The sequence below is a fragment of the Lolium perenne genome, chromosome 1 (assembly GCF_019359855.2).
Source record: "Lolium perenne isolate Kyuss_39 chromosome 1, Kyuss_2.0, whole genome shotgun sequence".
Lineage (NCBI taxonomy): Eukaryota > Viridiplantae > Streptophyta > Magnoliopsida > Poales > Poaceae > Lolium > Lolium perenne.
Window position 1 is genome coordinate 167,709,634 of NC_067244.2, and position 25,477 is coordinate 167,735,110.

At 47.5% G+C, this 25,477-nt stretch overlaps 2 protein-coding genes across 5 annotated transcripts; one reads left to right on the top strand and one right to left on the bottom strand.

Moving 5' to 3' along the window:
- Nucleotides 1-462: 462 nt before the first annotated feature.
- LOC127311981 (dehydration-responsive element-binding protein 2B) lies at nt 463-3,812 on the top strand. Of its 4 annotated transcripts, none has more exons than XM_071819691.1 (4): nt 463-686; nt 1,645-1,697; nt 1,808-1,901; nt 2,577-3,812. In XM_071819691.1, exons 1-4 carry the CDS (start codon nt 592-594, stop codon nt 3,532-3,534), a joined length of 1,200 nt encoding a protein of 399 aa, XP_071675792.1. In that variant the 5' UTR covers nt 463-591; the 3' UTR covers nt 3,535-3,812. The 4 variants fall into 4 exon arrangements, with proteins under 4 accessions (XP_071675792.1, XP_051198418.1, XP_051198425.1 ...); XM_051342458.2 differs by having other exon boundaries at nt 1,811-1,901; XM_051342467.2 differs by lacking the exon at nt 1,808-1,901 and having other exon boundaries at nt 470-686.
- A 451-nt stretch (nt 3,813-4,263) lies between these two features.
- On the bottom strand, nt 4,264-9,883 carry LOC127311969 (sorting nexin 2B). The gene is made up of 5 exons (XM_051342449.2): nt 8,827-9,883; nt 6,740-6,949; nt 6,392-6,652; nt 5,248-5,334; nt 4,264-4,493 (listed from the first exon to the last, which is right to left on the bottom strand). The coding sequence occupies exons 1-5, from the start codon at nt 9,769-9,771 to the stop codon at nt 4,401-4,403; spliced, it is 1,596 nt and encodes a 531-aa protein (XP_051198409.1). The 5' UTR covers nt 9,772-9,883; the 3' UTR covers nt 4,264-4,400.
- Nucleotides 9,884-25,477: the final 15,594 nt, after the last annotated feature.

Here is a 25,477-nt window from a genome sequence, read left to right on the forward strand (position 1 = left end):
AATCCAGCGGACAGTGCTTCGGTGACTTTGCCAGCCCCTAAAGTCAGTGACTTTGAGTCACTTACAAGTGGGATCAAGTGAGGCCTAAATAATAAAGGGTCCACATATCAGTCGCTCAAAGTCACGGCAAAGTCACCCTGACAAAGTCACCGAAGCTCAATCCAAATCCAGCAGGCAGCAGCCACGACACACTGAATCTCACGATCCAACGTGTCCTACACGTGGAACCCACCCAGAGGAGCCTCTGCCCAATCAGCACCCAATAAAAAACCGCAAGTGGGAAGCAGAGTTTGCTTCGGGACCAAGTCTCGCGAAGCTTCCGCACGCGCCACGGCACCGCTTACGTCACGCGCACACGTCGCTGACACGCGGGGCCCGGTCGCCCCAAACCGTGCCCGAGTGAGCTAGATAGTTCCGTGGGCCCGGTCCACCACCCGGCTATAAATTGGCGTCGCACCACGGATTCCTGAGATTTCCGACTTTTCCTTCTCCCCTCTTCCGCAACTCGATCTCGACTCGACACCGCGAGCAGAAAATATCGGCGGCGACGAGATAGCGAGCCCCGGAGCCGCGGCGATCCTCGGATCGGCCATGACGGTGAACCAGATGGAGGCGGCTGCGGCGGCGGCCGCCGCCGCGCTGCCGTACGCGCCCACCTTCGAGATCCCGGCGATCCAGCCTGGAAGGTGAGATCTTTTTGCCCGGAACATGCTCTGCTTATGCTAGGGTTTAGTTGTGCTGTTTTCGAGGGTTCGGAATTGGTGGGGGGTGAGGTCCGATCCGTCGGGGGTTGGCCTGATTCGTGGTGTGGAGGTTGGGATCGGGGGTTTGGGTGGGCGGATCGGTGCTGTTTCGCCGGTTTGGGGGCTTCTGGTGTAGGAATTTGGGGGTTAGGGTTTCAGATCTGGTTGGTGTCGCGTAGGATACGGAGTCCCTTCTTACGATTGGTGATGATTGGGGAACCGGGGTCGTAGTCCTTCGAGTTGGGTGCTGTTGCGAGTCATCCTTTGGGTGAAATCGATTTGAGGCCCCGAAATTGGGGGTGCTTCCGTACTTCAGGTTGATACTAGGGGTGCTTCTGTACTTCAGGTTGATACTGGGTGCTTGTGTACTTCAGCTATGATCTTTGTCTGGTCTGGGTCTTGGTAGAACAAGTGTTACTGTGTTAGTTCTGATCTGTTCTTGTAGCTAGCAGTGAAATTGTCAATGATAGTCAGTGCCATCTCCACAGGAACTTTGTATGAGTTCATCGGCTGGTTCCCTTTCCTGGTTTACGAGTAATGTTTATGTAGCTTAGTCATCAGTATTAACTTAACTTAACTGGAACGTGTATTAGTAACTACTACTAGGAGCTACCTAACTTGCAGCTAGCAGTGAAATTGTTAAAACTTTAGCCAGTTCCATCTCCACAGAAACATTTGTGCAAGTTCATGGGCCGATTTGTTTCCTGGTTTAGGAGTGTTGTTTATGTAACTTAGTCGGTACTAACTATAACGGGAACGTGTGTTATTAACTTGTTTTGGTGCTGTTGGTCTTAACTTGATGTATTCTCTTGTCAAATTGTTGTCTTGTTTGTCAGTTTTCTTGGTATATCCAGTGTCTGATACGTGTTGTACCTGTTTGTCTTGTCTTTTCGGTAACTAGAACATGTGGAGCAGAGGCAAATACCCGGAGTCATGTTTTCGTCGAACAAATAGGTATGATGCTTTGATCACTCTCGTACACAAAAAAACATGAAGTATGACTGAGATGGGTACCTCGCTTATGACGCTCGAAGAACCAGCTCAAGTAACTGTTTGTGTTTCAGCAGGAAGCAGTGCTCTTCCCTGTAATGAATATGCACTCTGGGCGCAGCAGAACCCCAAGGGACCTGCGCCGCCAGTGGCTGCGTCTATTCTGCGGTGTGTTGAACCGTTCCGTGTCTGGCTGCTCTATTTATTGTAGAGCATGTGAGCTATGACTGAGTTCTAGCTGACCGTTGGCCAGTTCGTTTGAATAGTTGATTCTAAATAGTTGTTCGATCTGTGGTCTAACTGTTGGTTTATGGTATCACTTTCTGTGGATGTGGTCTCAATCAAACTGACTGCGAACTTCCAACTGTTCTTAAGTTGCATATAAGAGACCATAAGTAACAGATATAATGACTAACAAAAAATTTGACTTGTAGGGTTCTTTATTTTTATTTATTTCTGGTTAGTTGTAACACAATCTTTAGTTCAGAATACTTTAAATGAGCAGATGTAATGATTTAACACTGGTAGTCATTTTTTTGTAGAAATTGTATGCTGTTAGTTGTTGCACAGTCTTGGGTTTAAGATGTGTTAAGTAGAGGAGATGGTATGTCTGTAGGCAAGTGATTACTTGTCAATGTACACCTGTTCCTGTGGAGATGGTTTGTTAGTGGCACCTAGTTTTGGTAGTCGTTTGAACTGAACGTTTCTGTGGAGATGCTGTCTTTTTGTTGTAGTAGGTTTTGTCATATTGTGTACTTTTGGTTGATTGATTTTTGTACTTGAATCGGGTGAATGAATTACTGAAGAGAATCAAAGTACTAACTGCTATTCCTTGTTATGCAGGAAAAAGCGACCTCGGAGATCTCGTGACGGGCCTAATTCAGTCTCTGAGACGATCAGGCGATGGAAAGAGGTCAACCAACAGCTGGAGCGCGATCCAGCATCTGCAAAGCGGGCGAGGCGGCCACCAGCAAAGGGCTCAAAGAAGGGCTGTATGCAGGGGAAAGGCGGGCCTGAGAATACACAGTGTGGGTTCCGTGGTGTAAGGCAACGGACATGGGGCAAGTGGGTTGCTGAAATTCGGGAGCCGAATCGGGTCAGCAGGCTCTGGCTCGGAACGTTCCCTACTGCCGAAACAGCGGCTCGAGCTTACGATGAGGCAGCCAGGGCGATGTATGGTCCACTGGCCCGCACTAATTTCCCACTGCAGGATGGACAAATTCCTGATGTGGCTGTACCAGCTGCCACTCAAGGTGTTCTACTCCGTGGTTCAACATCATGCCAGTCTACCACAACATCTAACCACACTGACATAGCGTCTTCCTCACATAATTGGCTTCAAGCTCATGAGATTTCAAGTCCAGTGAGGTCTCAACAAGATGTGCTGGAATCTGTCATCTCTGACTGCGGCAAACAAGATTCTGTTCCTGAAGCTGGCTCAAGCACTTCAAGGAGCACATCTCAAGAGGATGTTTTTGAGCCATTGGAGCCCATTTCCAATTTACCAGATTGGGAGGATGAAGGCTTTGATATTGAAGAGCTGTTGAGAATGATGGAGGCCGACCCAGTGGAAGTTGAGGCTGCAACTGGGGGCTCCTGGGACGAGTGCCAGGACGGAGCCAACACTGTCGCAGAGATGACCCAACAGGAACCTCTGTACCTGGATGGCGTTGACCCAAGCACGCTGGAGGGCATGCTACAGTCTGCTGATCCCTTGCCAGTGTGGATATCAGAGGACCGGAACATGTACAACCCTGGCTTCCATGATGCTGAGCTAAGCGAGTTCTTTGAGGGGTTGTGATTCCTTCAAGCGGCCAAGCCATGTTTGTGGCGTTTGGTCGGCTTAGCGCATCTGCCAGACACATTGGTGTTGGTTCGCTCCAATGAAGAAGATCAAACAGTCAACCGGATTGGATTCCTTGGCAGAACTAATAAGCTTGTTAAGCTAGATTTTTGTGCTTTGTTTGTAGTTCTGTTAGGCATGGAAACTTTATGTTTCAATTAAATTCGTGTATGACGATCTTTGGAAGAGAAGTGAAATGAAAGAAAAGAAGTGAATGCAGTGCATTTCCTTCACCATATGCTGGTCTCCTATTTATTTTGTTCAGTTTTGTTGATGGTATTCTGCTTCGTTTTATGTCGTTTATCTGTTGCGCTGATTTGAGACCAAACCGTGTTTGAGGCAGTATTAGCTCACTATAGCCACGATAACGTTAGTTGCTGATAAGGTCTGAAAACCAGAATCAGTTCAGGTTAATCGGGCAGGAACAAATAAATCTAATGCCAATGAGCTATGAATATCGGAACATAACTTTTTAATTGACAACTCTGGCTTCACCGGTTCTTTCCTTGCGTAAAATATTGACCATCAAACCTGATCACAAAACCATCTTTTCTGTCGCTGGTGGAAATTAGACTAACGTTTCACTTAAGTTGAGTACCTTCCTGAGTGCAGCTTCACGTTTAGTAGTGAAGTTTTAGTTGGTTGAGAGTTACAGAAATTCCACACAATCAAGAATAAAGCAGAAGCGAAAAAACAAACCCCCAGCCATCTGAGCTGAGACAGATGATATATAACTGAGAAAATATTAAATGGGTCCATCTTTCTTCTATTCGCAATGCATCCTAAAATTACATTGTACATACACACATCCAATAAACCACATACTAAGATGTCATGTTATCTGATCTTCTCCCATATCCACTTGTTTCCTCCGCTACCGTCTCCCAACCATCGACTATTTTCTCTGCATATGCGGCCTGTGTACATATCGAATAGTCAAGAACAGGTTTAAACAGCAGTATATTATATTATGTATAGAAGAAGGAACCACTAGAATCAAGAGTAAACATATGCAAAGCTGGCTGGAAACAACAAAATAAAGCAGATGATACAACATTAAGAGATCTACTCACTGTCAATTCTATTTGTTACTTTATTTTAATGACGAAGACATGTTTTTAGCTAAAAAGGCTACACATTGAGAACGCTGATTTCCAAAACTGAATCGCTGTGCTCTCTGTTTGCCATCCTGAAACAGCGGAGGTCCTGGCCTGAAGGTGCCTGGTAGTGTTGCGGAAGGACCTGTCCATGCCAGGTCCTTGGTCCATGAGATACCAAAATGCTTAATGATTTCACCGAGGCAAAGACGCAGGACATCCAGCACATGGCAATGAGGCGTCACAGGCTCACAGCACCGCATGCTTTAGCTAAATTTGGTTGACTAACTTACGTATTTATTGTTTCTCCAATTGCCCTGTTATATATTATTGTCACGATCTTTCCAGCGAATTAATAAAACCCAAAGGTTTCTCAGAAAACAAAAACATCTCGGCAGCAGGCTTAGCATGTGTGATCTACTCCACAAAGTACTCTTGGTGAGCAAATTCTAGTATATGTAACAATTAATTATCTAATCACTAAGGTACAGAACAGTGCCATGTAGTAGTCCTGACAAGGTTTAAACGTTTGCACAAAAGAGCTAATGCAATGTTCAGATATCTGAAATAATACCTGGCTTGTAACATATCCTTTCAACATCTCCAGGAAATCTTCCCTCCTTTCTCTGTCTAATCTGCTGAGTTCAACTTTGTTATTTTCCTGCATAATATGTGTAAACAAGAGTAAGATATCTGCCACAAATTTGAAATATTCATACATTGGGCACCTAAGCAAAGCTGCAAAAGATAAAAAGCACAATGCTCAAAACAAGTTCATCGAAGGAAACAAAGCTACGGCCACCACTGTAATATTGGCCACCTACGGGCCAGTAAGGACCTCTGCTCAGAACACACACAAAATCCTGTCTTCTGGGTGAATTCCAATGAAATTCTAAATGGGCCCTCGAGGGTTTCATTGCACTAGTTGCACATTATGATTCATGCAAACAGATAAACAAGAAATATATATGGCATGCTCACAAAGTAGGAAGATCAACAGTATTTCCTATGCTGGCTCGACTAGTAGTTCCAATTATACGACCGAATAGTTGAAAAAGAATAAAATGCATCGGAGGTCCTAATCTTTGCCAAAGGTGTAGATTTGCTCCCAATTCTCCAAAACTGCACATCTGGTTCCTAAAAGTATTTAAGTTGTTCACCACAGGTCCTATGCTCAATCAGCTTTGGGTTGCACGCGCGTGGAGGTTTGACCCCCGCCACGGTGCCACATAGGCAGTATTTTGCACAAAACGCCCTGAAGCGGCAGAAGAGAGGGGCCACAGAATTAGAAGAGAGAACTTTTTAGGTGGGTTTCAACTATTAGCACCAGGTTAGAGTTAATATGTGTTAAATGATTTGCAAATATAGGTATAGGAAACACCATACTGGAATAACTGTTACAGTTGACATGACGGGGAGTAGTATCTTACACAATATAAGATATCAACTGAAGTAAAATGTTCAACAAAGTTATTAACTAGCTCAACTAGAAACTTCAATATGGAAGTGGCAGAATCTATCTATTCCAAAGCTGAGCTAACTCTTGTTAGAAACTGATTCCTTGCAAAAGCAAAGAAACTAATGATATAACATATCATCACACTTTTATCAGCTAAAAGTAGTAGTGATGCTTGCACAGCCAATGGCCTTGACATGCTCATTGCTAGTTATGAAAGCATATCCATCAGTTTATCTTTCAGAAAATGCATGCCAGTTACCTTGATTCTCTCATATTCCCTTAACGCGCAGCACTTAGCATCTTCAGTAGCCCTTATAGTTTCCCTCAGCTCTTCAACTTTCCTCATCCTAGTTCTATCACCACCAAACACTTTCGATGATGCAGCTTCGAGTTTCTCAATCCTTGATTGTAGTGATGCAAGGTCTGACATAAGCGTTTGTACAGTTAACAAAGCACTTGCCCGGTCAGAAAATGCAGTATGGACAGAGAGCATAATCCCCAAATGTTCATGCAAAGTATCCTGCAAAAAAGAAACGACCCATGGAATATAATTACTTGATAGCTATGAAAGTTTATAAAAATAGAACTGGAGGAATTGAAATAGTACCAGATATTTAACAGTTTGTGTATTCAAATCTCGACATGTTCTGCTGGCTTTGACAGCTGCTGTGGCTATACGTTTGCTGTCAACAGCTCTTATCCTCTGAGAATCGTACATTGCTTCCTCCGTCTCAAACTTTGTAAGTTTGACAAATGCCAATCCAAGAGCACCCATTGTGTCACCCATATCTTGCTGAGCCTTGACAAGTGCTTCAGCCTATGAAATAGAAACAAAACAAACTCATAAACCAATGATAAACAACCTTCAAACAGCACCAGGTGTACACTACCAAGACTTCCTCAAAAGCTTCCACCAAATTTTTGTATGCACCCTTTGGCATGAAGTGACATTACTTCAAGTTAAATACCCCATCAATTATTCGCTTCATGCTACCAGGTATATACTAGTCTTACAAGTTACAACTGGTAGTAGTGTGGTCCTGGGGGCTCAATTGACATGATTATTCCCTCCAGTGTATAATGTTGGTGCAAATTCTGGATCAAATTGAGAGAATACACCCAAAAGAACTCCATCTAGGAGAAAACAAACGCTTGTTCAAGCATAGATATATCAGAAACCAAAAAAAGACTACATACTGGAGATAGGCACAGTACCACAATGGCCTTTACAGATACTCCCTCCGGTCTCTTTTAATTGACTCGGATTTAGTACAACTTTATACTAAATTTGAGTCAATTAAAAAAGAACGGAGGGAGTAGGAAACAGAAGATTTGCATAGGTCACTTTAGAAATATTTAGTACTAGTTGACTGCAGTGAAGCGACTCTAAAACCTTTATGTCTCTACTAACTCGTCCCGCATACTTCTCCAAATTTATGCATTTTCAGCACTGAACTAACTGCAACATCATAGCATCCATATGCTGTCCTATCAATCTCATACGGTCATACCTCATATAATTGGTGTGCTAATGCTACATATTGGGGGTGTATGTATGGGTCATGATATAATAAATATATTGGTAGTATTGAAGGGGAATATTACAGCAGGGAGCAAAGTAGGTCCATAAAGTTGATGAGCTAGCTCATGTGTTTGGCACACTAAGAACAATAAAGTAAGTACTTCATACGATTGCAATCATTTGTGGGTAGACTATTTCTGCGTGTGGTAATGAATTCCCATTTGTATTTTACCAACTTTCCATCTAAGATGTGATTTTTCTTCCCTTCCCATATCTTCTTCGTCCATGAGCTCACACGATTTAGTGATGAACTACATGAAACCTTACAAACACAACAAAAAAATTACTCGTACTACATTAAATGCTTCCATCCAGTAGCCCACCTCACTTGCTTCTGAACTCATGCCAAGTCGGCTCTTGTATCTTGCGTGAGATAAAAGTTACAATTTTTTGAGCAACCAAAGAACTAAGATACCTACGTTGAAGTGGTGGGTTCTTTATATTCTATCTTTGTGGCCCTAACATTCCCGAACCCCAATGACAAGCTGATTGGTGAACACAAGAATTAAGACGCAGCCTAAAGATAAACCTAATTGGAAAGATCGTTCCATCAGATGACCTGAGCATTCCCAGCATTCTAGTTCTACACAAAATGACCAAGCGCAAAGACGCTTAGTATCGTAGTATGATATAAATAGTAATTACAGGACAGTGCTACAATTACATGGGCATTGCGTGACTTGCATCGAAAGATTGTAACTTTTTCCCTCAACAGAGATAATGATATACAGTGACCACAAATATGTTGGTACGTAGCAGAATGTAGAACGAAAAGCTAACGACCACAACCTATTCCCTAAGAACCTGCAGCTTTTTTGCTCCGGCAATGCACCACACTATCTTCTTGCATTGGTCAAACATGTATGGAGGAGAATGTTTAGATAGTTGAACACCGTAGTTTGTTAATAATTAGATATAATGGAGAAGATCATTGTTGTTCAACAAACAGAGTGTTCAGAAATTAGAAAATTTGAGGCATTTCATCACTCAACTAGTAATAAAAGCAGGTTACGAGTTTTGTTTATGGGCAGAACTAGTAATAATCTACTACTATGATGCGCTACTGAGCTTAGTATTTATGCCTCACTGTCCTAGCTAAGTTAGGAAATTACCTGCTGGGATGCGCTGCTGAGCTGCTGCTCCCAATCCTGCACCTTCTGCTTCTTCTCCAGGAACTCCTTGTCCTCCTCCACGAGCGGCGGCTTGACACCACCCCAGTCCGTGACCACGGACTGCTTGAGCTCCTTGAAAATCCGTAGCAGGTCCCTCCCTCCCTTGGCCGGCTGCACGACGTCCTGCGGCGGCGCCACGGCATCCTCCCCAAGCAGCTGCCTCGGCAGCCGCGCGGCGCCGTCGAGCATCCTGGAGGCGACGTCGGTGCTGGTGGGCAGCGGCAACCTGCCCTCCGCCTGCAGGAAGACGCGCAGCTCGTCGCTGGGCCCGATGGCGGGGTGCTCGGCGAGGCGGCAGAGGTACCGCTCGAGGGCGGCGCGGCGCTGGGCGACGAACTCGTCGCGCTGCATGACCTGGCTCTCGACGGTGTTCTTGTCGGGGCGCGGGGGCACGAAGTGGCCGCGGAAGGCGTCGGCGAGGCGGTCGGCGAGCGTGACGAAGTCGCGGAAGCGGCGGCGCACGGCGTGGCGGCGGGCGGAGGGGTGGGCGGCGGCGCTGGTGACGAGGTAGGAGACGTAGGTGGGCGCGGATCCGGAGACGAGCGAGGTGGCGGCGGGCTCGGCCGCGGTTTCTGGGTCGGAGACGGCGATGTGGGAGTAGGAGGACGCGGCGGCGCGCGCGGATCTTGGGGTGGCTGGGGAGGAGGAGGCGGAGCGCGGGGAGGAGGCGGCGGCCACGTCGGCGTAGGAGGGCGGGTCGACGAAGGAGGAGGAGGCGCGGGAGAGGGGGAAGGCGGCGGGGGCGGGGGCGGGAGGGGACGGGGGTGAGGTGGAGAGGAGCGGGTCGAAGGTGGAGGCGACGGAGGCGTAGTCGGAGGCGGCGGCGAGGGGGAGTGACTCCATGTCGCCGTCGCCGGCGCCGGCGAGCGGCGACGAGGACATCATGGCAAGGGCTACGGCGAGGCGAGGCGGGCGAGCGTGCCGGAGAGTGGAGGTTGTGGGGATGGGCAGGCGGAGACGAAGACGAAGGTTCCGGCGGTTTGTTGCGGTGGGGTTACCGCGTGGTTGGGATACGTGACACGATCACGTGGTGGATGCGGACTACGAGCTGGGGTTACCGTGCACGGAAGGAACAGCAAGCCCGAACCGCATTAAAAACACTCCACTTTGGATTAAGCTTAAAAAAGGTGTCTACTATTGAGATCCTACCCAACTGAAAAACTAAAATGTATGAAAGTTGATATGACTAATGCAACTTCCTTGTAATAAGTGTTGGATACCTACTATGCAAATTTGGAACAGATGGTGAGTTTATCAAAGTCAAGTATTTTCTTCTCTCCAAATACAAATGTACTAGTGAGAGCTGAAATTTGTGAAGCTTTGCATATTGACACGGAGGCCTTATCAGATAAATATCTTGGGTTACCGGCGTTGGTAAGCGCTGACAGAAGTGATTGTTTTAAACATTTCATTGAGAGGATTATACAGAGAATAAATGGCTGGAAAGAAAAGCTGCTTTTTATGGGAGGGAAAGAAATTTTGCTTAAAGCTGTGGCACAAGCAATCCCAGTGTATGCAATGTCTGTCTTCCAAATTCCTAAAGGTATTTGCAAAAGTATGATGGATGCTATTTCTCAATTCTGGTGCGGCGATGATGAAAACTCTAAAAGAATACATTGGATGGCTTGGTGGAAACTGTGTTACCCAAAAAATGAAGGAGGCATGGGATTCAGGAATTTTCATTCTTTCAACCTAGCAATGTTAGCTAAACAGGCTTGGAGGCTTATAAATGCTCCAGGATCATTATGTGCGCAGGTTCTCCGAGCTAAATATTACCCTCAGGGGGATATTCTTAAGGCAGGACCCAAATCTGGAAGCTCATTTACTTGGCAAAGTATCATAGCGGGACTACAGACCTTTAAACGAGGATATATTTGAAGAGTGGGCAATGGAGACAATATCAAAATCTGGGAGGATCCCTGGATCCCCTCGAGCCCATCTAGACGAATTTTATCGCCGAGAGCGGGCGCGGTGTACACCAGGGTGAGCGAACTCATTAGTCCGATTTTTGGTACATGGGATGAGGAGCTGCTGAATGTCTTATTCAACCCTTTGGACGTCCGAAGAATCATGCAAATTCCGATCAATCATCAAGGATTCGAGGATTTTATTGCTTGGCACTTTACCAAGCATGGAAGATACACAGTCAGGTCTGGCTATCATCTTCAATGGCGCCATCACTACGGAACATCGGCTAATCAACTAGCAAGACCAAGTGTCTCAGCGCTTAATCCTGTTTGGAAGACCCTTTGGCAATTAAAAATTCCGGGCAAAGTGAAAGTATTCATCTGGCGTTCCTTGCATGGTATTGTTCCGTTGAAGAGCATCCTAGCCAACCGACATATTGGTACTTCTGGTGCATGTCCGATCTGCAGGTTGGGACCTAAGGATGTTTTGCACCTCCTCTTTACTTGCCCAGCAGCCCAGGAGATTTGGAGGCATTTGGGGATTAGTAACATCATTGATGAAGCTACCCAGGTGGATCGGTCAGGTTCTGCAGTCCTGGAGAATCTATTGATGGTGCAAGATAATAATGTCCAAGGGTTGGAAAATGTGGGGCTTAAAGAACTTGTTTGAGTTACAAGCTGGTATCTATGATGGATGCGAAGAAGAAGAACCCGCGAAGAACACGTTGACAAGGTATTAACTTGTCAATGCCTACGGATTGTAGACTAGGGTTTAGTTGGATGTAGAGGGCAAGTAGATCTCGAAGGTTTCAGCCGAAAAGTACTCGACGAATATGCAAACTAGGGTTTGAGAAACAATGATTCGATGCCTTCTGTGTCCCTCGACTCCTCCTTATATAGGAGGCGGAGCCGAGGGATTCGTATTGTACAAGTTACAGAGTCCGGGAAGGTTTCTAACTCCTCCCGCAAGATTACAAATAATGCTTCCTATTACAACTCTAGCTTTCCCTAACAATATCTTGGCTTCCGAGTCTTCTTATTCTTCGGGTAGTGGGCCTTCAGTAAACCCCGGGTACAATCATCGGCAGGCCCATTGGGGATGCCTATGTCAGTAGCCCCCGAGATTTTGCTTGAATCGTAGAGTCAGGGAAAATCTCCGCTGTTTATTTTCACTCGACAACTTAAAACCTTTCTATATTTCTTCACATAAATTTCTATATTTTGCAGGGATAATGGTAGTTGGGGCTAGTTCATCTGACGGATCAGGTACTAGTTAACTGCTCTAGTAGCAATCCGCAAAAACCTACTTCAAAATCACGTCCCTGGACATGATCTCGGGATACTGGTGTAAACTTCGACAGGTGCCGCTTAAGGTCTGTTATCACCAGATTTTGGCCAAATCAGGAGGTGGGCCGTAAGGGAGATGGGCTTGGAAGATTACACGTGGAAGATCTCTGAAGCGGCCTTACACGAAGAGTTTGAGCTAGATTACCCGTGTATCTGTATTATAGTAGATCGCATCTTAGAAGTTAGAGTTTGTCTCGTGCACGGTGGGGATTATTCCCACGTTAGAAAGTCCCCTGGACTATAAATATGTATCTAGGGTTTATGAAATAAACAACAACCAACGTTCAACCAACAAATCAATCTCGGCGCATCGCCAACTCCTTCGTCTCGAGGGTTTCTACCGGTAAGCATCATGCTGCCTAGATCGCATCTTGCGATCTAGGCAAAGCAGGCTTTATGTTGTTCATGCGTTGCTCGCATCGAAGTCTTTTGATGGCGAGCAACGTAGTTATCATAGATGTGTTAGGGTTAGCATTGTTCTTCGTATCATATGCTATTCGTAGTGCAACCCTTGCATATCTAGCCGCCCTCACACCTATCTTAGGTGTGGGGGCGGCACCCCGCTTGATCATTATTTAGTAGATCCGATCCGTTACGGTTGCTCCTTGTTCTTCAAGGATTAGTTTAATATCTGCAATAGTTAGGCCTTACAAAGGGTTGGAGGATCCAGCGGCACGTAGGGTGTCGTTTGCTAGTCCTAGACAGGATGTTCCGGGGATCAACCTCGTGTTGGTTTTTAGGCCTTGTCTAGGATCGGCTTACGATCACCGTGCGTGGCCGCGAGGCCCAATCGTGAGTAGGATGATCCGATTATGCGGTGAAAACCCTAAATCGTCGTAGATCACTTTAGCTTTATCTTGATCAAGCAGGACCACCATATATTCGTGCACCTCGTACGAATCATGGGTGGATCGGCTCCTTGAGCCGATTCACAGGATAACCTGAGAGCCGATCGAGGCTCGTATTTAATGTTTACGTGTATGCCATGCAGGAAACTAAGCGAGGCATCTCCATCACCTTCCTGACCAGGTATAGGTCAGGTGGCACGCCCTTGCATCAGCATCGGACGTGTGTACCAGAGGCTTTGCGGGCCGTCGCTCGGAGGGACCAGGGCCAGCCGCAGCCCTAAGTTGTTCCCGGCTCTACTGTGTTGCCCGTCGCTGCCCGCCGGTGGGTTTTGACCGCAACACATTCTGGCACGCCCGGTGGGACAAGCTTCTTCATCAACCACATCGCCATCTACATCTGAGATGGCGGACGGCACTCCAGTCACGTACGAGGATCTGACCGACGAGCTCAAGAAGAAGTATGACGAGGTCAAAGCAATCCTCGAAGCCGACCTCATCGGCTCTTTCCACGTAACCCGTTCACATGGCATCAGGTGGAAGGGGTTCTCGCTGATGGTGCACTCGATGGGATAGACCTCTACGCCCGTCGAAGAACGCACCAGTCCCTGCGGCAGGAGATCAACTACTTGGTGGCTCACTCGCTACACCGCCACTCTGAGAACCTGGTAAACACGTTGGAGCGTGTCGCTCTTCGGGTGATCCAGGAGATCATGAGGCACCAGTACTCGCCGTCAGGACCAGCTCTCGGGACGCATCAAGGAGAGTTGCCACTCCAGTCCCGTCCACCGCTGCCATTTGCGTTGGCAGCACCAGAAGTGCCGAATTCACCGGCATTCGTCGTCTACAAGATCGGTGGTGACCCTAGTGATTGCCAGTTCTTGCATGAGGCACCTAAGGAGATCCCTCACGGGTACATGTGCACGTATGTGCCAGATTGCGGTAACTGGGCGCTCACAAACCAGGCCACAACATCAGGGACTTCTGGGAAAACAGGAGGAACGTCAGCGACAGATCTTGAGAAGCAGACGTGGCTAACTAAGTACGCCACCCCGACGAACCTCCAGAGCTCAGCTCCTGCAGTTGGCTCGTAGCTGGAAAAGCAAGCATGGCTGGCTAAGTACGCCACCCCGCGAATCTTCGAGTTCAACTCTGCAGCCAAAGACAGCGGATCGGATCAGTACCATATCGAGAGACCGATTCGGCATGGTGCCGAAAAGGAGGGCAATCGGCTATTCCAAGCCGTACCCCGACGAGTACGAGTTGATCCCGCTGCCACCTAAATATCGGCTCCCTGATTTCTCCAAATTCAGTGGATCAGATGGTTCCAGCTCCATCGAGCATGTGAGCCGATATTTGGTACAACTAGGAACGGCCTCAGTGTCGGATCCACTACGCGTGAGGTTCTTCTCACAGTCCCTCACGGGATCGGCTTTCGGGTGGTACACCTCGTTGCCACCAGACTCGATCCGGACTTGGAAGCAGTTGGAAGAACAGTTCCATACGCAGTACCACTCAGAGGCTTCCGAGTCTGGCCTTGCCGATCTAGCACAAATACGTCAGAAGCGTGGAGAAACTGTGACAGAATACATCCAGCGCTTCAGGAATCTTAGGAACCGATGTTATTCGGTTCGTGTGATGAAAAGGAAGCGCCGAGTTGGCGATGGCAGGCCTTGCAGCGCCGCTCAAGGACATGGCCTCCCAAGCAGACTACCCCTCACCGGCGCACATGGTTCGAAAGCTGTCGGCATATGAACAGCGCCACCGGACTTGTACCAGGACAAATTCAAGCGTGCGGTAGTCCCGGTCGAGGCAGAGGAAGACGAAGTTTCGCGGGAGATCAAGAGGTAGCGGTGGCTGAATGGACTCGGGGCAACCCCGTGTCCCGCAAATGGGTTAAGCCACCAGGTCCGCCCGTGGGGTTTGATTTTGACGTAACCAAACCGAGCAAATCTTCGACCTCCTGCTCAAGGAGAAGCGATTGAAGATACCCGAAGGTCTCAAATTCCCCACGGTACAGAGCTGAATGGAAAGCCATACTGCAAATGACATAATTCGCTCTCCCATGCCACCAACGACTGCAGGGTGTGGCGTCAGCAGATCCAAATGGCGATAGAACAAGGACGTCTGATTTTCAACCAGTACGCCATGAAGGTCGACACCCAACCCTTCCCCGCCGTTAACATGGTGGAATGCACTTACCCTGAAGGTTGCCAGCCAGGATCCTCGTTCAGCATCAACATGGTCGGACTTGGACACCACGCTGGCAAGGATGGAGACGAGGGCAGCTGCTCTCATAGCAAGGACACAGAGGAGGCCGCTCCACGCGATCGGCTCCGTCATGATGGCAAGCGCTACGTCACAGAGGGAGAAGTGAAGAACATAAGATATCAGCGACCCCTCTCTGATCACCTCCTCAACAAGTATGTGAGTCAGTATGACCAACGCCGACGATCCAGTAATGAGGACGAAAGAGATCGTCTGGCTAGGGAAGCCAGAAGACATCGTCGGCATGATCGCGATGAGGAGGAGCACGAGCGCTGTGCCAAGGAAAAGACAAGGGAGCAAGGCGACGAGGACAGGCACTGGGACTGTCCCTTCTTCAGACACTGCTGGGATTCAGGAATGAGCCGATTGCCCATAATCGGCAATTGCCCAGAATGCAACCAGAAGAAGAAGGAGGCAGCCAACGTGTCCGTATTCAAACGTCTAGGGCCTCTCCCAACACAAAGCAAATGCGCTGAGTCCCCTCGTTTGGAAGATCTCGAGGATTCAGAAGACGAGGGAGAAGAAGAAGAAGAAGACAGGTACCACCGTCCAAGGTGGTGCCCTGACGGACTCAGCCGTTCCCAAAAGCGCAGGGTTCAGCGATTGCGCGGCTTGGAGGAAGCCGAAAGGTTATACTTGCATACGCTAAGGAAGGCGCGACCTGATCTGGCTGCGAAAGTTCAGCGGACCCTGGATAAAGAGGGTCGTCCACGGAAAATGGAGTGGCGCCCCAAGCAAAGGAGAGCCGATGATGATACATCGGCTGGCACAAATATGGTGTTCATCCTTCCTTCGGAGGTTAGCGCTCCAGGATTAAACGATGCACTCAAGGTGGACGACAGCGAGTGCATCGACATGACAAAGGATGAGGTTGGGATGGTCTTGTCCACCGGCCTGACCGTGTAGCAAGAATAAACCGATGAGCGAACGTGGCGAGGCCGGTCCTTGGGATCGGCCCCAAAGATCTATGAAGGAACATTACAAAACCTTCATTGAAGCGCTTCGATCAATGTGGAGGCCGATCCCAGCAATCGGTCAAAAAATTATCCTCACCACATGTTCTGCTTGGGCTCAACATCGATGTACTTGGCAGCAGTTTTACGTCGGCTGAGGAGTTAAGAAGAGGCAACTTTGGTCATACCGGAGCCGACGTGCAAATGCAATGCCTTGGCTGAACTACAGAGCCGATATCTGCAGTTACCTGACAGATTCGACTCGGGGGGCACCTAAACCAGATGAACATGTGAGCATGTGCAGATAAACACATAAGCAGTGAAATATTGGGGGTTTTTTTACAGCCGATGCAAGGGCATCGACTTTAGAACTAAGGAACAAAGCCGATGCACAGTCATCGACTCTAGTACAGTTACACAAGACCAAGACCTGCCGGCTATGTGCTCAACCCTTTGCGTCAGTTAAGTTGTTGGTGCTTCATCTACAACATCGACGTTCAGCGGAAGAAAGCTGATCAATGAGGGCAAGCTCGGTTGACTCTTCGTGGTGGCTATCTCGGATTGCCAGATTGCCTAAGGTCAAAGCCTTTTGGTTTGACCTGTGCATCCTCGCTGGTATTCTCGCCTTGATTAAGGCTCGGGGGGCAGCTAATTTGGTAGATGCTCTGTTTTTGGAGCCAATTGGAGTTGCATCGGCTGACCCTGCATCGTGGTCTTCTCTGAAAGCAGTGAGGTGTTGCAGAAGAAGACTGCTAAAGCTACGGAGAGGAGCCGGAAAAGGAGGCCGTCGGCTTTTACAGGTTTTGGACCGTCCTGTTGCTGCAAGAAAGGGAAGGGACTGGATTCTCAGAATAGCCGATGAATGGTCATCGGCTATGGGATTGCGAAAATTTATGGTCAGGTATCAAATCGCAGTCTGAATTCGAGAAGCGCTAGGATGACGGTCTAATCGATATTTGAGTCTGGCTTCATGGGCGTCTAAGGGAAAAAGAATCCGATACGTTGCTATCGGTCTTGGTGTGGCAAGCGGAAGGATTGAAATTGGATTAATTGAAAGATGAATTGAAGGAACAATTTTCATTAATTCAAAGGAGCAGCTTTACAAGAAAGAGCCGATGGCTCTCAAAAGAAGGATCTGGTCTCATCGTCGCCGTCGTCGATGTCGTCGACGCTGCTCCCAGGAAGTTCCTCGTCGCTGCTGCCCCAGCCCTCGGCCGGAGCTGCGTCTTCCTCGTCATCATCATCATCCTCGCTATCCGCCCAAGAGCGGAAGCGCTTTGTCGGTGGGTACCCGATGGAGGAGGAGGATTCATCCTCCTCCTCTTCCTCCTCGTCATCATCATCGTCTTCGCTGTCCGCCCAAGCGCGGAATCGCTTGGCCGGCAGAAGCTTAGCGGGGGAGGAGGGGCCGCCCTCCTCTTTTTCTTCTTCTTCCTCTACTTCTTTCCCCTTCCCGTCGGAGGAGGTGGGTTTCACCCAGGGATGGAGGTCATCTTCACTTTCGCTTATCAGCTCCCCTTCGATGAGGAACTTGAGGTCGTCTTCCCCATCGGTCAGAGGCAGGTCGCCGTCTGGTCCGTGATCGGAGTTCCACTCCGGCTCGCTCGAAGAGAAGGATTGGAGGGAGAGGCCGGAGGAGACAGAGGAAGAGGAAGACATTGCTACAGGGGGAGAGGGTTTTTGGGTGCCGATAGCTAGAACAGAGGAAGGGGATGAAGAGGGCTAATCGATCGGCACGGATAAATAATGAGGAGCCTGGTGGAGATTTAATGCCATTGCAGTTTCCGAGGGGATGGAGCCAGAATTGTCAAATCATATAGAGAAGGTGAGAAGGCAAGTCTGGAAGCTCATTTACTTGGCAAAGTATCATAGCGGGACTACAGACCTTTAAACGAGGATATATTTGAAGAGTGGGCAATGGAGACAATATCAAAATCTGGGAGGATCCCTGGATCCCCTCGAGCCCATCTAGACGAATTTTATCGCCGAGAGCGGGCGCGGTGTACACCAGGGTGAGCGAACTCATTAGTCCGATTTTTGGTACATGGGATGAGGAGCTGCTGAATGTCTTATTCAACCCTTTGGACGTCCGAAGAATCATGCAAATTCCGATCAATCATCAAGGATTCGAGGATTTTATTGCTTGGCACTTTACCAAGCATGGAAGATACACAGTCAGGTCTGGCTATCATCTTCAATGGCGCCATCACTACGAAACATCGGCTAATCAACTAGCAAGACCAAGTGTCTCAGCGCTTAATCCTGTTTGGAAGACCCTTTGGCAATTAAAAATTCCGGGCAAAGTGAAAGTATTCATCTGGCGTTCCTTGCATGGTATTGTTCCGTTGAAGAGCATCCTAGCCAACCGACATATTGGTACTTCTGGTGCATGTCCGATCTGCAGGTTGGGACCTAAGGATGTTTTGCACCTCCTCTTTACTTGCCCAGCAGCCCAGGAGATTTGGAGGCATTTGGGGATTAGTAACATCATTGATGAAGCTACCCAGGTGGATCGGTCAGGTTCTGCAGTCCTGGAGAATCTATTGATGGTGCAAGATAATAATGTCCAAGGGTTGGAAAATGTGGGGCTTAAAGAACTTGTTTGAGTTACAAGCTGGTATCTATGATGGATGCGAAGAAGAAGAACCCGCGAAGAACACGTTGACAAGGTATTAACTTGTCAATGCCTACGGATTGTAGACTAGGGTTTAGTTGGATGTAGAGGGCAAGTAGATCTCGAAGGTTTCAGCGAAAAGTACTCGACGAATATGCAAACTAGGGTTTGAGAAACAATGATTCGATGCCTTCTGTGTCCCTCGACTCCTCCTTATATAGGAGGCGGAGCCGAGGGATTCGTATTGTACAAGTTACAGAGTCCGGGAAGGTTTCTAACTCCTCCCGCAAGATTACAAATAATGCTTCCTATTACAACTCTAGCTTTCCCTAACAATATCTTGGGCTTCCGTGTCTTCTTATTCTTCGGGTAGTGGGCCTTCAGTAAACCCCGGGTACAATCATCGGCAGGCCCATTGGGGATGCCTATGTCAGTAGCCCCCGAGATTTTGCTTGAATCGTAGAGTCAGGGAAAATCTCCACTGTTTATTTTCACTCGACAACTTAAAACCTTTCTATATTTCTTCACATAAATTTCTATATTTTGCAGGGATAATGGTAGTTGGGGCTAGTTCATCTGACGGATCAGGTACTAGTTAACTGCTCTAGTGGCAATCCGCAAAAACCTACTTCAAAATCACGTCCCTGGACATGATCTCGGGATACTGGTGTAAACTTCGACAGGTGCCGCTTAAGGTCTGTTATCACCAGATTTTGGCCAAATCAGGAGGTGGGCCGTAAGGGAGATGGGCTTGGAAGATTACACGTGGAAGATCTCTGAAGCGGCCTTACACGAAGAGTTTGGGCTAGATTGCCCGTGTATCTGTATTATAGTAGATCGCATCTTAGAAGTTAGAGTTTGTCTCGTGCACGGTGGGGATTATTCCCACGTTAGAAAGTCCCCTGGACTATAAATATGTATCTAGGGTTTATGAAATAAACAACAACCAACGTTCAACCAACAAATCAATCTCGGCGCATCGCCAACTCCTTCGTCTCGAGGGTTTCTACCGGTAAGCAGCATGCTGCCTAGATCGCATCTTGCGATCTAGGCAGCAGAAGCTTTATGTTGTTCATGCGTTGCTCGTACTGAAGTCTTTTTGATGGCGAGCAACGTAGTTATCATAGATGTGTTAGGGTTAGCATTGTTCTTCGTATCATATGCTATTCGTAGTGCAACCCTTGCATATCTAGCCGCCCTCACACCTATCTTAGGTGTGGGGGCGGCACCCCGCTTGATCATTATTTAGTAGATCCGATCCGTTACGGTTGCTCCTTGTTCTTCAAGGATTAGTTTAATATCTGCAATAGTTAGGCCTTACAAAGGGTTGGAGGATCCAGCGGCACGTAGGGTGTCGTTTGCTAGTCCTAGACAGGATGTTCCGGGGATCAACCTCGTGTTGGTTTTTAGGCCTTGTCTAGGATCGGCTTACGATCACCGTGCGTGGCCGCGAGGCCCAATCGTGAGTAGGATGATCCGATTATGCGGTGAAAACCCTAAATCGTCGTAGATCACTTTAGCTTTATCTTGATCAAGCAGGACCACCATATATTTGTGCACCTCGTACGAATCATGGGTGGATCGGCTCCTTGAGCCGATTCACAGGATAACCTGAGAGCCGATCGAGGCTCGTATTTAATGTTTACGTGTATGCCATGCAGGAAACTAAGCGAGGCATCTCCATCACCTTCCTGACCAGGTATAGGTCAGGTGGCACGCCCTTGCATCAGCATCGGACGTGTGTACCAGAGGCTTTGCGGGCCGTCGCTCGGAGGGACCAGGGCCAGCCGCAGCCCTAAGTTGTTCCCGGCTCTACTGTGTTGCCCGTCGCTGCCCGCCGGTGGGTTTTGACCGCAACAAGGTCTTACCATTCTGTCGAGTCCCAGTTATATTTATCGGGTACCTAACGCATCCGTTAGGATTTTTCTTCGTATCTATTGATACGGATAAAAGTAGCAAACCGACGTCAGAGACGGCGCCACGCCTCACAGAACGGATCTGGGGTCTTACCTTTGCAAAGTTTTGCGGCATTCAGAAATTGATCGCAACTTTGGCGTTCTGAGAATATATTGTCGAGTGCTTATTCGGCTGTTGGAATGGCACATTTTATTGAGTCAAAGATGACTTATATTGCTCTTCCCGATGGGAGTATATGCAGAGTTATTTATAACTCGAAATATACTCTTTTGCTCTTCTATCTTTCATTTTTCCATTCTTTCTTTATTTTCTATAATTTCATCGGGCACGCGAACAGCGTTCCCGATGGGAGTAGCCCCCGAGGCTACAATCAAGGACTTGTTCTTGGTTGTAGGCTCCACGCCTTATGCCGCTATATTTTCTTTCTCTCCCGAAGTTTTATAATTTCTCGGGTGCGCGAACAGCGTTCCCGATGGGAGTAGTCCCCGAGGCTATGAACAAATATTTGTATTTGATCATAGGCTCATGCCGTTTCTATTTTGTCTTTCTTGATCTTTTCATTTTTTCAAAGTAGCCCCCGAGCATTTGATCAAAAACTTGTATTTAAACAAAGGCTCTCCGATATTTTTTCCATGTCGCCTTGTTATGCCGCTGGTGAGTCGAATTTTTGTCTCTGACAAGGTGACGTTATTGCTGACGATAGCCACGATTGCGAATCCAAAAATGGCGAGAAGTTTTCTCCCACTGCCTTGCGGGCCCAAATTATCCATTATCTTGACACGTCGTGTAGGTGGGGGACACACGTCCTCCACTTTTCCTGGCGCACGTACCGTAACTTGTTTAGTGTTAAAATACTTTTTTACCCTTGTTACCACGTGGTTATCATCTGTCACACATTTTTTCCATCCAACGGTCCGCCGCTTCGCCGCACCTCTACATAAGATCTCCTTCTTCTTCCTCGAGCACTTCCGCTCGCGCCGCTCTCCTGCTCTTCTTTGCAAAACCTCCGCCTGCGCTCCACAACTTCCTAAGCTCATCTTCTCCAAGCTGCATTCCTGCGCCATTGTTGATGCCACCGCGTCGGTTGATCAAGCGCAACACGCCTGAATCGTCAATGGCTGCCGTAGATCTGGGAACCGCGGAGTGGGAAAGGTCCAAAATTTCCTCTCAGGACATCAATCTCTTGAATAAGCTAGGGATTAGCAAGAAGCCCAAAGCGCTGTGCTTCCCTAGTGAAGAAAGCTACCCAACCCCTCCAATGGGGTATCGGGTAAGTTTCGTCGACCATCTCATCCGCGGTCTTTCCGCCCCCATTCATCCTTTTCTCCGTGGATTGCTTTTTGTTTATGGTCTTCAACTTCACCACCTCACACCCAACTCAATCCTCCATATCTCCATTTCCATCACCCTCTGTGAGGCCTTCCTTGGCGTCCAGCCTAACTGGGCGCTATGGAAGCGCATTTTATTTTGTCGCCGCAATGGCTCCCCCAACGTCGCCTATAATATAGGCGGCGTTGTTATTTCTGTTCGCCCCACAGTCGATTACTTCGACGTCAAACTCCCTGACTCAGTTCAAGGGTGGCGCAAGAAGTGGTTGTATATCCAGGAGGAGAACCATGGATGCGCTGAAGACAACATCCCCCCTTTCGATGGTGCCGAGAAAATCCTTCGCCGGCGCTCCTGGGATGCAGAGGCTACCGAGGAAGAAAGAACATCGACAGAGGCCTTGATGACTCGCATCCATGAGTTGCAAAATACTTGCGGCAAAGAATTGTCAGGTATCCAAATTACAGCGTATTTTCTTCGAACCAGAGTGCAGCCTCTTCAAGCTCGCAAATACCCTCTCTGGAAGTATACTGGCGACGAGGACGTAGATCGGTTGTCAGCGGATTTGGAGGAAGGTCAAGGATTTAGAAAAGCTTGTCCGAAAAATCTCCTCTCTCAGCAAAAAAGATTCTGTCCCTTCTTCTTGTCGTGTAAAACCGTACAGCGCCACCAATGCGCTTCCCAAGGTAAACTTTGTCGATTGATTTGTTATTGCCTTGCTATATTTTTGCAACTCCTTCTTTTTGACATCTTCCCCTGTTTTTATATAGAACCATCCAAATCTTGTCTCGCTTCCTCCCCTTCCTGAAGGTGGAGAAGTCGAGGAAAGAGCCGTTGTCACCGATGACAACCAAGATGCCCCCTCTTTTGTGAATGAACCCGCAGATTCTCGAAAATCTGCGGGATCTGTTGAAAAGGAGGCTGCCTCTGAAGGTACTGCATCAGCACAATCTCCTCCTCCTGATGTTTCTCCAAAGAACAAAAGGAAAAGGAGTGATGTCGAAGATTCCGGCACCTCCAAAGCCGAAGAAGCTGTTCCTTCACATCAGAAGGCAGCTTATGATCCATACCTTGAGGCCCTCATCAGTTCGTAAGTCACCTCTTTTTTATTTTTATTTTTGTACTCGAAGATTTTTGTCTATCTTGCTTTTTATGCTGCCAACATTTAATCGCAGTGATGATGAGGAAGAAGTACCAGCTTTTGATGTGGCTGCTCGAACGAGTACGTCACATACTCTAGTTGTTTCGGAGGCGCCAGTTGATGGAGAGGAATCCTCGCCTCCTCAACAAAACGTCGGCGCTTCTAGTCCTCCTCCAAGCCCCCTTGTCCCTTCACCAAAAAGGGCAAGGATTGAAACAATCCCGGATCCTACTCTCCAATTGAGTAGCTCCTCTAACCCTCTCTTGGATGATGTAAGTTCTTAATTTTCTTGTCACTGTCTATATTTCTTCTGTTTGCTTCTTCGTGCCATCATATTTTTCCCATATCGACATTTTTTCTTTGTCCTTCTTTGACAACCTATGATCAAAGAGCTTGTTCGCATCGGTGCCCAATTCATTGGGTACCGTGAGTATGCTAGTAAGACTGAAGGTAATGCCTTGCTGCTTATGTTTGCCCTTGCCTTCTTACTCCTTCGTTGTCGATGTTTTTAACTAAGTTTAATTTTTTCTTGGCAGAAAAACTGGCGGGAGGCAACGAGCGTGCCAACGCACTTGCTCAAAAATTAGAGCAAAGTGAAGAGGCTCGTAAGAAGGCCGAATCAGATGCTATTCAAGCTAGAGCAGAGGCTGACAAGGCCAAGAACGATGCTGCTGGTGTCGAAGATCTTAAGAAGAAACTTCACGATGCCGAGACTTCGCTGAGCGAGCATGTAGCCGCACAATCTGCTCGCGAGGAAGCGATCATTAAGCGCGTAAGGTCGCAAAACCGTCGCTTTGTCAGTAAGTATCTGAACCACTTCACATCCTTTCGACTTTCTTTCCTTCACTCGTTTGTTGATCAATAAATTTTTATCTTGACAGGTAAAACATCTCAAGAATTTGAACTTGAAGATCCCGACAACGATCCTCTTCTTGACGCCATTTCGTTCCTTGAATTTCATGGAACAGAAGCACGCGAGGGCATTGATCAAGCTAAAGCAGGGTTGTCGCGACTCTTCCCCTATTTCTTCCCGAAGAAAGAGGAACCCGCAACTTTCCTTGCTCTTGCCAAGTGCTTTAATCCACCAGGAGATCTTGGACTGAAGATGCGCCAGGAGAACATGAAGATTGCTGTTGAAAGCACTGTTGCCTTGGTCGCTGATAGCCAACAAACTATCGACTGGGCGAAAGTAGGCGACACAGAACAGATAGAGCAGACAAGATGGCGATCGTTGATCAAGGCGGCAAAGCCCAACACGAAGAAAATCCTGTCCTATCTCGGGATCAAGCCATCTTCAACTCCTAGCTCATCAAAGCCGGAGGTCTAGTTGAATGCCCCTTCTTTTTATTTTTCCTGTTTCTTTAGCTATTGTCGCCATATTAGCTTTGGCGACGGTTTCCTTAGTAGTCCTTTTGAAGAACTCCTTCTGTAATATCCATGTAAATTTCTTGAAGATCAATGGAATTCTGTCTTATGCAATCCTTTGATATTGGTGTTTTCTTTTCCAGTTGATATTTGATAACTACTCTGTCAATCCTTATTCTGCCGATACTTCTCCTGCTTCCTCCTTCTCAAAGAGAACACTAGTCAATGATAACCTCATCGAAGGTTCTTCAAGACAACATTTGTCGCAAGATTTGCAAGAATTACGCCAGCAACTTCAATCCATGAAGAAACAAACTCTCGATGATGGAACAATCTCGACAAGCATCCGAGAGAGAAAAAATTGCCCTTCAACAAGCAAAAGAAGCCATTGCTGCACAGGATGCTACTGTTGCCGAGGCTACCAAAGCTTCCTCTCGAGAAAATTATATGCTTCAGCTAATGACTGACGCTAGCTTGGACATGACAGGTACGTTTCTTGTTCATAACCATGCTGGGTGTTATATTTGCTATTTTTCCTTATCAATTTATTTGCTGTACCAGGCTCATTTTTGGATACTGCTGCCGAAGATCAACGTGTTGAAGCTCGAGCCAATGTTTTGCTCAGACTGGCTACACAACATGGTTCTAACTTTTGGGTTACTCCTCAGTGTACCCGCCAAATTGTCAGATTCCAAGATCGCGCGGCTCAGGTCCGTGACTTCCTTGACTTCTGTACGAAGACTTTATTTTTAGTTTATGGAACCATGTTCCCTCGCAACAAGATGCCAGAAACTCTTCCTGCATTAATGGAAAAATTTCGAGATGCTCCTCGAATCCATGGCTTTGTGCGGGCTCAACTCTCTGCTGGCGCAAGATTTGCTATGATGATGATAAAGATTTGCTATCCA

Bases quoted from the DNA above. Each gene is read 5' to 3' on its own strand.
- LOC127311981 (XM_071819691.1), top strand. From the start codon at position 592: ATGACGGTGAACCAGATGGAGGCGGCTGCGGCGGCGGCCGCCGCCGCG. The intron at 687-1,644 runs GTGAGATCTTTT...TTCGGTAACTAG, and splicing joins CCGGCGATCCAGCCTGGAAG to AACATGTGGAGCAGAGGCAA. The intron at 1,902-2,576 runs GTGTGTTGAACC...CTTGTTATGCAG, and splicing joins GTGGCTGCGTCTATTCTGCG to GAAAAAGCGACCTCGGAGAT.
- LOC127311969 (XM_051342449.2), bottom strand. From the start codon at position 9,771: ATGATGTCCTCGTCGCCGCTCGCCGGCGCCGGCGACGGCGACATGGAG. The intron at 6,653-6,739 runs GTACTATTTCAA...TCTTTTTTGCAG, and splicing joins CACAAACTGTTAAATATCTG to GATACTTTGCATGAACATTT. The intron at 5,335-6,391 runs GTAACTGGCATG...CATATTATGCAG, and splicing joins GGGAATATGAGAGAATCAAG to GAAAATAACAAAGTTGAACT.